Below are 13089 nucleotides of genomic sequence, written 5' to 3' on the forward strand. Positions count from 1 at the left end.
TTGAGATTCTTTCTATTAAGTAAAATCATTCCACTTACTCATCTGTTTTCCTCATGCAATAGCTGTATCACATCATTCCTATCCATATACTGCATAGTTGATGTTTCCAGTAAATTCTTTCAAAACCAGTCCTTTGGAGTACCTTTTTTTCTCCTTGGTATTGGTGGCAGGAAGTCTTTTGTCTGACTTACGGCTGGGGCTCAGCAGTGATTTTAAGTGTGTCCCAGGCAATATGTATACAAAGGAAATAGCAGAAAACTGTAGCCATGATGTTCTGAGAAGGAAAGTGAAGCTGATCTGTAGGAAGATGGGCTATGTTGTCTTAAGGCCCACCTGATATAACTAAAATGAACCTATACTCCAGAGATCCAAGGGTTTTCCCAGGTCAGTGTGGAGTACCTGCACAGCTGAGGACCCACACTCCCACATTAACAATTTCTATTGATCTTAGCAGCTCTTCAGCATCAGATTCAGAAACCTCAGCTTATGTAAACTGCGTTGTAGTTAATGACTTCATCCTTCAACTTGCATCTCATTGTAGCCTGTTGTCCCTGTTGTATTAACACACTGCCCTTGTGGTTTCAACACATACAACTGGATGAAGAAAATAAACTTGGTTGTAGTCTGAGGGCTTCTTTCATCACTTTTCATTTAGATCAGTTTCTAAGAGAGTGTTTTGCTGGAGCAAAAAGCTCAGCATGAAACTAATAAAGCAAAATTTGAAAGATACCCAATTTTCCCTGCAGCAGTGACACATTTAAAACACAGTAATCTGTTAAAATAATAGTTTTATCAGGATGCAGGTTGCTGCCATCAGCCCTTTATAGGGGGTAGGGTTTTTTGTAAGATTGCTGGTAAGGGAATTTCTCCAAAACCAGCAGTTGGCAATGGAAGTCTTCACCTCCCCATTTGCAGACCACCCCTGAATTTCCTGACTTTTTGGAGACTCTGTGGTTTGCCTCTAGGCCTGCATGTCCTCTGGATGCTTGCACATGCCACTTCTCGGTTTTGGTTCTCTCAGAGGAGGCAGTGTATTCCTGGTGACTTGATCAGATTTGTGAGTTACAGTGGAAATTATGGAACAAAACATCATCTTGGATTCAGGTTAAGTTGATTCTTCCTTTCCTGTTTCATTGTTCATCTCCTTGGGCTCAAGCGTATCCAACTTGCAGACACAGGGCAGCCAGGGTTGAAAGGCAGACTCCTTTTAGATGACCTCCTTAGTACTGGATGAAAGAGTTTACCACGTTTTTTCTGGCAGAGTGTGTGCTGTTTCCTGCTGTGACCAATGCGAATACAGTAATTGTGGCTTGCCTGAAGGATCATTATGCCTGAAATCCAAAGTATTTCCTGGTTGTACTCTCTTCTTCTTGTTACAATATTTTCCATCTTTCATAACTTCAATGAGTTGTCCCCTATCCAGTCACCCTGCATGGCTCTCCTAGATCCCAAGCGTACAACAGCCTGTGTAGTGTTCATCCAGCCATCATACTCGTTACCAAGTCTGTGATTTTTGGCACAGGGTCAGCTGTCTTATACATGAAATGATCAGGCATTTGTCTGCCCTGAGGGATCGTGAACACTGTCCTTTGTCAGAGCACGAGCTTCTGCGCTCTTACTGCAGCATAGATCAGGTCATTTGGACTCAAAGTACACACTCTGCTCTGGCTCAGTCCCTCATGGGGACACTGGGGACATCAGGGGACAGCCCACAGAGCAGACCTGCTGTGGGCAACAAAGCCAATGGCAAATAAAAATCAATTCATATTGTTTTTAGTGTTCTCCTCTGTAACCTGTGGAGCTAAAATTACTTTTCTGACTTTTATCTTTAAGTATTTGAATACAACTTCATATCCTTGAAAGAAATAAGAGTCGCTAGCCTGCATCCCAATAGTGAGTTTTGAAGCTGTGTTGTGTCATAGCAATATTCAGTGTTGCTAATGGAAAGTAATTTGTCAGAAGAAGACACAACGCCTTATTTTTGTCTTTGGTGCAGAACTATGAAGTGAAAATAATTATTCTTTAGTCAGTTTATATGACTTGAAATGTTCTTACTGAAGACTTTGTTCCAATGTAGTAGTCTTTGTATAGATTGCAGAATGCTGGAGGAAATAAGAGGAGAAAATGAGTTAAAGGTTCCTTGTCTAGTTACAGACGTATACAAATATTTTAGATTAAAGAATCTTTTTGTTTTGCACCATAAGTAAAGAAAAAAAAATAAATGGTAAAATTAAAGGCTAAAATGAAAGCGATCTCTATACTCACTCAGTGCGTGTGATGATAACTCCAGGTCTGTGTCCTCTTTGCTAGCTACATTTAGCAAATAAACTTAAGATTGTTACTTTTCCTTAAATCCATGGGCTTAAGCTCAGCCAAAATTAGGTCTCTCCTAATACTCCTCTAATTCAGCCTTTCACATCTTGCACTGATGCTGTTTTGTGGGGTTTAGTGGCTCATACAGTGAGCCGAGGAGCAAAGGTCTCTCAGCACAGTGCTCTTTCCAGCACTGGGAATGGAGGCTATATGAGATCTGGCATAAAAAAAAATGAGACTGTGCCTATAACTCTTTTTATGTAACAAATTAAGAAAATCAACTCTGATTGCTTTCAAAATAGCTCCCTTCTGTACTGACACACAGCCACATAAGATGCTGCCAATGTTCAAAGCAATTCCACAGATCATTTTCTGAAAGGCTGTTGAGGTTCTCCATTGTTTTTGCTTTTACATCTTCTTCCAACAAAAATTGTGTTCCTTTGAGCACCAACTTGATCTTTGGGATCTCTTCACTGTAAACTTCAGTCAATAATTGAAAGGTTTCCATCACGGATTTCTTCAGTTGCAGAAGAAACTTGATGTTAACTTGCTGTTGACTCTTGCACTGACGTTTTCTGACCAGGGATGAGAAAACATCTGTATTAGAACAGGTGTCCACTCACACTGAGTGTGAGCTGAGCCTTGTCTCACCGAGACAGGTTGGAACATGTTCTATCACCATCTCTTCGTCACTCTCCTCCCACTCTTGGTTCCCAAGCTGTAGGGTTAGTCTAGGGGATTTTTTGTGTCGGGCTTTGTGTGCCAACGGTGTCCCTGTAGCCCTAGCACAGCAGAGCTGCTTTAGCCTCTTATTTGCATCCAGTCCCGACAAAGGAATGTTCTTTCATTTGAACTTCCAACGCACGTTGGTTGTGGCCTTTCTTTCCCCACTGCATTTTGATTTTCCACACTTCTTCTTTTAATATTTCCCTGCCATCCTCTGCTGAAGTCATTTGTGCCCAAGCTCTGCACTGTACAGCAGAAATGTGAGAAACCACCGACACTAGAAATCATTGTGTGTTATGTATTTGCATCCACAAGTAACCTTGAACTTTCCTGTTTTGCAGTAACTTTATAAACAATATTCTTCTCTGTTTTGGTAGCAATAGTTGCATTTTTGTTATTTGAGACCATCTGCCAAAAATAATTACTTAAAGCTTATGCCTGTTCTACCATTTCTTGGTTATGGCACAATGCAGGTCAACCTGATTTCCAGGGCATTACTTTTAGTTTATAGTAGTCAGTGCTGGATCAGATGTATGGAATTCGGGGACACTGCAGCCCTGCAAACAATTTTTTCCTCCTTTCCTCTGGGATGTCTGAGTTACCACATGCAGAATACATCTGAGCTATATGGGGCAAACCTGGCAGGGCAGTTATGCTGTGAGGGTTGTGGTAGAAGCAGAATTCAGCCAGGAACTGTTAGCTTTATTCCTCTGGGTGTATATCCATCTGTCCACCCGTGCCTCAGCCATACGTGCATTTTATCATATCTGCTTGTCAATATATGAGCATATTAGCACAATTTCCTATAAATTGTAGACTGGCACTGAGATGTTCACAAGTCTTTTTCTACACTCCTGTAGAGAGTGCTTTTTAACAGATTATGAATATTTTTGTAAGCCAAAAGAACTCTTCCAAGCTTCTTCACATGTGCAAGAAATGTTTTTATTTTTGCCGTAAGTGAAAGCCATCAACATCTGTAAAAAGCTGAGTGGAAAATAACTGCACTACCATACAGCAGGCAGGAAAATCAGCTGGCCATCATGGATCAAAAGTTCCACAGTTAGTAATCTTGCAGGCTACCGTAGGCCTTTCGTTATACGTAGGCACTGCTTCCAATCTCTGTAGGACTTCCGTACCCTCAATCAGTTGCCTGCGGGAGGGAGAAAGTGCACATATGATCTGTCTCTCTCTGGAGCCAGCTCCTCAGCTCTGTGGTAATATAGGAATGGTTGGACTCGATAATCCAGTGGGTCTTTTCCAACCTAGTGATTCTATGATTCTGTATACATATTTTACTCTCTTATGCCAGCCCTATAGATTAACATACTGAGAACAAACTCACAGCACGCATTTGCTAAAAGAATTTCTTTCAGATCATAAGAGCACCCCCTGTCTATCAGGGCTCACCTTCAGCTGGCACTGATCTATGCACCCAGGGGTTTGCAGCCTTGCTCCTGAGCTTGGTCCCTGGCAGCTACCTTAGCTTTGCCCTAGGGTTTTCGAGCTTGAGCAAGCCAGGCCAGGGCAGAGAGATGAGGGATGGTTATCATTTGCTACTTCAAATTTGACTTATCCATCCTTCCTCTGGCCAGAGGCACCTGTGAGGGCATCCCCCAGCTGCTGTAGGGATTTCATGGGTGCTTCCTCCCAGGCAGCAATGCCTGCAGGGCCAGGACAACCTCCACACACTGCAGTGGCATCAAGCTTGTGCATACCTACCCAAAAGCCACATATTTTTTGTCCAGGTAGGGAGCTGGCTGGAGAGTGATGTAGAACTGTGAGCCGTTGCTGTGGCGGCCCTTGTTGGCCATCCCGAGGACTCCTCTTCCCTTGTGATGGACAGAGAAGCTTTCGTCTAGGGAAAGAGTTTGAGGATGAAAGGCAGCAGTTGTGTTCCTCCCTTTGCTGCTATTCACTGTACCCCTCCCTTTTGCCAGCTCCCACAAGCTTCCCTTTCCTCCTTTCCTTCTCTTCTTTTCCAGTCTCCTTTTCCCTCAGAGGTCTCATCCACTCTCATGCAAGTGAAGTCTGATTTGAATCAACGTCCTTCCTAGAAAAAGTTTCCCACTACTGTCTAGTGCTTAAGCCACTAAAGAAGCTAATGATAAAAATATCCATTAAAAAAACCCCATTCTAGGTATTTGTGAATGTCAGAGCTACAGCAACGAGGCCTCTGGCTTCCCATTGTGAGTCTATAATGCCTCTCGCTGCAGGAGCCGAGGTGTTTAGAATGGCATTTCCCCAAGGCTACTGTTATTCCGACTGTATGGGTGCGGAAGGTGGGAAGCAGAGTGGATGTTCCAAGCACAGCCTCTGCTCTGCCTCCACTCTTGCCACTGCCTGCAGTAAAAATTCTCTGTGAGCAGAGGCAGAGCTGCAAGGGCAGGACATGTCTGGCTGGGGTGGGATGCCTGGCTGCTCCCGGCAAAGGTGAGCAGGAGACTTCTTTAGCCAAATAAAATGATGGAGCTCAAGAAATGGAAAGCAGATATTTAGATAACAAGGGCAGGGTGCTCCAGAGTGGAAGCTTTGTTTCAAGCTGGGAGAGGAGGCAGGTAATGGGAGATGCAAGGCAAGAGCAAGTGAGAGCCATGAGGAGGTGAAGAGGATACTCCATGCCAGCTGAGGAAGGAATGATGAGGGAGAAAATAAATAGCTCTCAAGAGGGTTGACTGGGAAAGGACAGACCTAAGGTGTGCTTGCATTTAGGGGATGATGGCAATGAATTGATTCCTTCACCTCCGTGGAGAGGAGCCTGGCTACAAGGTGGGGAGCAGGAGGTGAACTGATCCTGGCCCCCTCCATTGCTCATCTCTGGCCTGATCACACTGAGCAGCCAAAAGCCCCACTGAGCTCTCAACAAGCTTGGAGGAAACTGCAGAAATGTTTACATTTTATTGTTCTCTGACTTTTTTTTTTAATGATTCTTTTTACCCTGTTGGAGTGCCCTTCTCAGAAACTGATTCATAAAAATGGTAATTAAATTTTAACTGAACAGTTACTCCCTGACTGCTGCCTTGTGGTTTGCAAAATGACTTCAGCAGACTGATTTTGGAGTAGACCGCTTTGTCCTGCAGCACGGTGCTCCAGACCGAGTGATTCTCTGTAATTACTTCAGTACTTTTCGCTCGTAACAGTAAATTGCGGTTGCTTCCCATTAATTTCAGCAGGTGTAGCAGTGCCCAGAATAAGCGTGGCATCTTGCAGAATATTACTGCCTGACAGAGGCATCTCTCACACTTCTCAGTTGTCAAAGATATTTGTCCTCTGTCCTCAGTGTAAAATAGTTTGGTGGAAAGTACTGTTAAAGCAATCTAGGCCTTAAAATAGAAAGGTGTACCCGATTGAACACCTTTCTCAAGGATGAAAAGGCACTTTTAATTAAAAAGGGGGAGGGGAAGAATTAGCAATCTTCTCCTTTAATATATCAACATGTGGAGTATGTGCAATATGGGTAATAAAATTCTTCCAGGAACACTTTCAGGGTTGACAGATTCCAAATTGAATTCCTCTTAAAATTACTTAAGCGGTTTTTGATGCATTGTCACCTTCGCACGTGATGTGACAGCTTCTTTCCCAGCACAGGGAAAGCACAAGCTCTACCTGGAGGAGGAGGATGGAGCTGGGAGCAAAATGCAGTGTGCTGGGGCTTTGTGCTGCAGCCTGGGCAGTGCACGTCAACCCGTAGCTCTCCTGTATGAGGAAGTGCCTACACTCGCTCAAACTGATTTTCTTCTGCAGACGATTTCTACCTGAGACTGTGAAGGGTGCAAGGTGTGCACCAGCACAGATCTGTTGAGTAGCATCGCTGGAAAAGAGGACTCACAAACTTTTCAATCCTCAATGATGTCCACCTTAAAAACAATTTCACAGCCAGTCCTGCCGTTTCCCAAACGAACTTGTATTCTTTCTGAGATGTGTGTGTCCTGAGAGTCTAGGCATGCTGCTGCTATTTCAGGAGTTCCAGCACTGAAGAAGTCACTTTTACTCCTTCCTGCACTCTTTAGACAGGTCATAGCATTTACTGCCTTAAATCCCCCATGCCAGGCTTCCACTTCCAGCAGTTTTCTTGCCTGCCAGTGCTGCAACTCGGCTGGGCAGTGGGCCAGCAGCCTCCCTTGGGCTGTGTTTTACTTTATCTATCCCAGGTCCTCAAGGTGAGAGCTACTTCTCAGGAGCAGGCTCTTCAGCACCTTGAGAAAGAAAGTTTTCACCTGCACTTGGCACTTATGATGTCACTGTTGGCTGCTGCCCAGCCTTCTTGAATGTCACAGCACTTGCACCATTGGCAGTGAAAAAGCTTTTATATAAGGAAATATAAATCACTTTCAAAAGTGCTTTAACTGTCATAAAATGTCTTTATGTGTAGAATTTAATCTAAACACAAGATCCCAAATGTCTGTGTCAATTATAGGGGTTGTTTTTCTTAAATATTGCAAGTTATAATGTTCTCTTTCCTTTACATTTTAGTACTTTATACCAGTATGGGGGAACATTTTTGGTTAAACTTAGCTTGTGTTTGTCATTTCTCAACTTGCACAATTTTATGTGAGGTTGAGAAGTAGCTCCCCGTACATCAGCAGAGTCACGTAGCCGCTGGCAATGATACCTGTGGTGTCCGCAAACCTGAAAAGCTGCCTGATGTCCAGGAAATTTAGAAAGCTGATTGACTTCCCTTACTCGGAATGTGTTTAAAGAAGTGGTGTTGGGTGCCTGGAGGTCTGTAGCTAGTCCGCTTCTACATTTCTAAGGTCTTATCCACAAGGTGAGTATTCACTGTTTGAAGCCTGGGGAAGAGGAAGCTGAGGGGAGACCTCATTGCTCTCTACAACTACCTGAAAGGAGGTTGTAGAGAGGAGGGTGCTGGCCTCTTCTCCCAAGTGACGGGGGACAGGACAAGAGGGAATGGCCTCAAGCTCTGCCAGGGGAGGTTCAGGCTTGACATTAGGAAAAAGTATTTCACAGAAAGGGTCATTGGGCACTGGAACAGGCTGCCCAGGGAGGTGGTTGATTCACCTTCCCTGGAGGCGTTTAAGGCATGGGTGGATGAGGTACTGAGGGGCATGGTTTAGAAATTGGTGGGAATGGTTGGACTCGATGATCTGGTGGGTTTCTTCCAACCTGGTGATTCTATGAAGAGGGAAGAGTGGGTAACAATCAACCCCCATTTAGGCAGGGAGAAAGGGCTGGTGAAGCAGAGCCTCGAGCAGGGGACAGCAGAGGATGGGGGCAAGGTTACACACGAGGAAGTGACCTTGACAAAGCAGTGTGCTTGTGCTAATGCATTCAGATAATAACTGACTGAAAAGCAAGTCCTTTTGCTTTAGGGAGATGAAAGGAAATCCACAGGTTTTTCTGCGAATAAGGTCAGGTAAACAATTTGATTTCTGCAGAAATTTGCCGTCTGTGCAGTAAGATAGCTGAGAAACCATACCTTCAAAGGTGGGGCCATAAATTGACTCTCCTCCATCTCCCTTTCCAGTTATGATGTCTGCAGGGTAGATAAAAGTGATCATCAGAGACTAGATTTATCTCAGGCATTATTGGGGGATGTCAGAGAGCAGCTCAGCCAAGGTCACAAACATGGGTAGTGCATAAGCTTGAGGGAATAGCTGCATCCATCTCTCTGACTACTGACATTTTACCAGACCCTTGGGAAAAGTTCTGTGTGTGTCCCAAGAGGCAGTCTCTCTACAGACAACTCTTTCACGTGGCACATCTAATCGCTGCCGCTCTGAGAAGGTCCAGCATCTCCTGCTAGGAGAGCTCCTGCAGTGGGAGTGTCCAGCTGAGGAAGGGGTGTCCTGGAGAAGAATGCGTGTCAGAGGGAGTAGGGTTAGAAGAAGGAAGGATGAAAATGCAGCTGTGATATTATGGTGAGTTAAGACCACTAACTTGTTTAAGAAAAGAGATTTGATAAGAGATTCCTATTGAACCAGATTTCTGATGAGTAAGGCATTAAAGAAACCTGATGCATCTATTTTTCTTGTGGTTTTGGTTTTTTTTTTAAGTCTGATTTTGTTACTTTATTTAGACATTGTCTTATACCAGTCAGGTTATGGTTAGTCCTCTACAGTAGCAAGCTTGTAATTTTAGGTTGCTTTTATGGACTACATAGACAGCTGCATAGTTATTCATGGAAAGTATGACATGTAGCTTCAAAATGTAAACTTAAAGTGGATTTTTAAGTCAGGTAAGAGAGATAGATCAGTAAGATGGATCTTAGACAAAAAGGGGTTAATGAAGGATATGGCTTTTGATACACCTAATTATCTTGGCTGAGGATGTCAGGCAAGCTGCGTGACTGACTATCTCTGGTACCACTTTTGTCAGTGCCAGACTCCAGGCATAGCACTGGAATTCAACCCACCAGCATGTTTGGAAGGGCTCTGACACTTGGCTAAATGCCTCTCAGTTAATGTCACTATAAAATAAGTAATGTGTTTTCCTATGGATATTGTTAGTGTTTTCATGTTTCAAATTAGTTTCCTAATTACCAAAGAACTTAACGAAAAAGAGTTTTAATGTTTTAATTTAGTTTCCTAAATTCTTTTGATAAGGTCTTAGATAATCAAAAGAGCAGATTATCGAAACTTTTCGTATGTTTAGAAAGTGTTATAGCTAAAAGAGAAAATGTTTTCTGTTTTTATATATATATATATAAAATTAAGAGATTGGCTTTGTTCTGAAGTTGTTAACAACTCCACAAATGAAGACTGTGACCCTTGCAAATTATCCCATCCCCCTTGTGCTGTAACTCAGATTTACTCAGGACACCTGGAAACACACCTCCTCCTTGGATCCACCCATTTTTCACAATGCGATGAAAAAGGGAGTTTTTGTAGGTGAGCTCTCGGCCATCACGGGAAGACTTTGTTCCTCCAGCACATAGGGCACGGAAATTCTCACAGGTCCTGGGACATGCATCCGAAAAGAGCTGCCGAAGGAAAGTCAGAGAGGAAAACATACATGAAATTCCTAGCTGATGTCCACTGGCCAGACTTGATGCCCCCCTCCTTTGGCAGCTGAAACCACCGTGCTGGGTAGATTTGTTCATCACTTTTGCTTTTCTCCTCTGTAACATACCTCCAAAAGCAGCCTTCCGATGGGCTGTTCCTCAATGGCTATCTCCAGGAACACAAACACGTGCTGTTTAAAGAAGAAAAACAAATGCAGTAAGGGAAAGGCCAGCTCTCCACGCTGCACTCGCTTCCTAACGCTGGCCAGGGTCCAGCTGCCTGGCATGAACGGACTCAGATGTCCATGGGATTGTCAAGGCAAAACAGCATTCCTACTGTTTTGTTTAAATAAACAAAAAAAAAAGTAGAGGATGTTTCACATCGTTCTGGGCAGAAATAATCCTAGCTGTGTGTTAAAAGCAACTGGGCAGGGCCTGCTACTTCACCTTGCACTTACATGCTTTTTGCAGCCCATATAATACAGGCAGGAATAAATGAATCCACAGGAATACCAGCCATCCCACCAAGGTGGACATTTCTCTCTCTTCCCAGCCAGCCTCAGATCTGCCATCAGTACTGTGTCTTCTGCGGTATTCATTTCGGTAGGACATTTTATTTTCCTCTCCTCTCAATACCGTGTCAGCGCTGGCCGCATTGCACCTCGCAACACTGCGGTGTTTCAGGAGGTCTTGGCTGGGAAAGGAGAGATTTGACATTTGGGCTTTCGGTGCTCAAGAATAAGGGATCCAAGAATTTTGGTAGCCAAGGGCTGCGCAGTTTGGAATTTTGGAGCACGTGGTCACAGCACAGTCAGCAGAGTGCTTTTGTCAGACTGTTCATCCCTGAAGCAGCTAATACGTGTTAGGCATCCAGGTTATTGCTTGCCCCTTCCAGGCTGGCAAGAGGCATGGAGGCTCTACTGTTCTCGTCCTCAGCAGGGGATGGTCCCTACCAGCTGCTCCAGTGCTGCTGTCACAGGGCACAAACCTAAGAAGCTGCTACTGCTGTTCTCGTTCTCTCTCCTCCTCGTGATATCTGCCCTTTTATCAGACAACCCTCCAGCAGCTTACAGACCTCATACTCTTCTTGTAAAAACCGTGCTACTTGCCTGTCTGTTTTTCAGATATTTGGTGTAGAAATCCTCAGCAATTGCTTGGTAAAGTGCCTTGGGTTTAAAGTCACGATAGTCCCACTCATGGTAAGACCATTTGAGCAGCTCCTTCTCGTCCCCCAGCAGCTGGTCATCAATGAAGCACATCACCGAAGAGGCATATGCCCAGACCTCACCCCTCAGTTCCTGCATTTCAAAGGGACAACATAGGGCCTCCAGAATTAATTACGCACTTAGTGAAGAAACAATCAGTAATAATCCACTGCAGCTGAAGTGGCCTGTGGTGGTTTTATGCCTTTCCTATTTTTAAAACCACAAATCCCACCAATTGGAAGGGATTGGGCAGCAGATTTCTGTGAGGTGAGCTGATACTGCACCCAGCTATGTGACCTAATGATCTGGGTCCCACTGCTACAGGACATCATTGTGATAACAGTCACCTGGGCGTCATGTTGGGGGCAGCTCAGGCTGAACAGGAAAAGCACCTGGAGAGCCCCAGCCTGCCTTAAGGGTCTCTGAGGACATTAATTAAGGAAGGGTGGAAAAGGTCACTTTGCAGATGGAATCAGACTGGGAGAGGCTACAGGGGAGATGATGTGTGTCCAAAACAGCCTGATGAAATGAGAGTTACCTGCTTTTTCTCCTGTAAATATTCATGCCATGCAAATTCTACTAAAGGCTGTATTACAGGATCTGTGAACTTCTTTGGAAACTTCAGCTTCAGAGCCTAGATTTTCAAGATAAGGAAAAAGATTTGCTTAGAAGCAGTTTAATACCTCCCCCCGCCCCAATCACAGCTTCTGTTTCCCTTGTGAACTACAGTCTAAGTCATGCTCTCATCCAGTTATTGCTCTGCACTCCTCGTGTCTTTAGTGTAACTCCTGACACTTGCAGAAGTACACACAAATCACTCTAAATCCCTGTTTGAGGATGGAGTGGGTGTCTTTCACAAGGGCTCTTTCACAACTATTATTGCTGCTATTTCACAAATACGCTGCCATTTAGATGGGGGACGTTTCTGTCCGTGGGTTCAGCCTCATCTCCACATGGGCTGTTGCACACAGGTGCAAGAAGCTGAGGCTTAAAGCCAGCTCATCTGGCCTTAGTAAGAGTAAAGAAAAGAAGAAACTTTTTGTTCAGTGCATGGTCCCTGTTACTATGCTTGCAACCGTGGCTGGGAAATACAAAAAGGAAGAAAGCCAAGAGGCGCATACAGCCTGCTGCTATCGGCTTGGCTTGTGCTTAGGGCTGCTGATGGACGGCAGAGCTTTGTCAGCTGTAAATATTGCTGGGGAACAAGCCTGGCAGATAAACTCTTACAGGCAGGGAGGGCAGGGAGGTCAGCATTGTTCTCCCCACAGCGGGTCTATCTTCTCATGTCTGTGAAAACCTGTGAGGTTTGCAGCTTTCTGCTGTCTCATTTGCTCCCACGGAGCTGCATTAAGGGGCTTGTCGTTAGGTGCTGAGCAAGTTGGGCTGGGCTGCAATGTGCGTGACATCTTACACAGCATTGCACAGCTATAAAACTCAGTGGAGGTGTAGAAATGAGGAGGTGAGGAAGCTGTCACGGAGACCCCCAGTCAGCCCTGAGCAGCACTGACCCGGGAGCCCATAAAGCCTTGGTGCCTGTGCCCGGCAGCATCGAAGAAGGGCAGAAACACAAGATTCACAATGTTTTTTTCCTACAAGCAGCCGCCAGGCACAGGCGTTCCTCTGCTGATTTACTTCCAGCCCACACCACTCCCCACCACTCCCAACCCGGTGCTGGGGTTGCAGCCTGGGGGTCGTTACCTCTGCTGTGCACTTGGCTACGTGGAAAGCTGGGTCCTGGAGCAGCCCCACCACTGCCAACGCCACCGGGGCCTGCCGCGGGCCCATGGCACCCTGGCTACCATGAGCCCGAGTCTGTCAACAAAGCCCGGTTCCGTGGCAACACTGGACACAAACGCCCCCCCCTATTTCTAAGCCCTTCCCAAGCCA

The 13089-nt window shown here is 45.0% G+C and overlaps 1 protein-coding gene across 1 annotated transcript; it reads right to left on the reverse strand.

The window, feature by feature from the left end:
• Positions 1 to 4038: 4038 nt before the first annotated feature.
• PPIL6 (peptidylprolyl isomerase like 6) lies at positions 4039 to 12987 on the reverse strand. Its single transcript, XM_069850955.1, has 8 exons — positions 12901 to 12987; positions 11741 to 11836; positions 11107 to 11295; positions 10126 to 10188; positions 9829 to 9976; positions 8474 to 8530; positions 4759 to 4894; positions 4039 to 4189 (listed from the first exon to the last, which is right to left on the reverse strand). Exons 1-8 carry the CDS (start codon positions 12985 to 12987, stop codon positions 4078 to 4080), a joined length of 888 nt encoding a protein of 295 aa, XP_069707056.1. The 3' UTR covers positions 4039 to 4077.
• Positions 12988 to 13089: the final 102 nt, after the last annotated feature.

Source organism: Phaenicophaeus curvirostris, chromosome 2 (assembly GCF_032191515.1).
Source record: "Phaenicophaeus curvirostris isolate KB17595 chromosome 2, BPBGC_Pcur_1.0, whole genome shotgun sequence".
In the NCBI taxonomy this organism is placed as follows: Eukaryota; Metazoa; Chordata; class Aves; order Cuculiformes; family Cuculidae; genus Phaenicophaeus; species Phaenicophaeus curvirostris.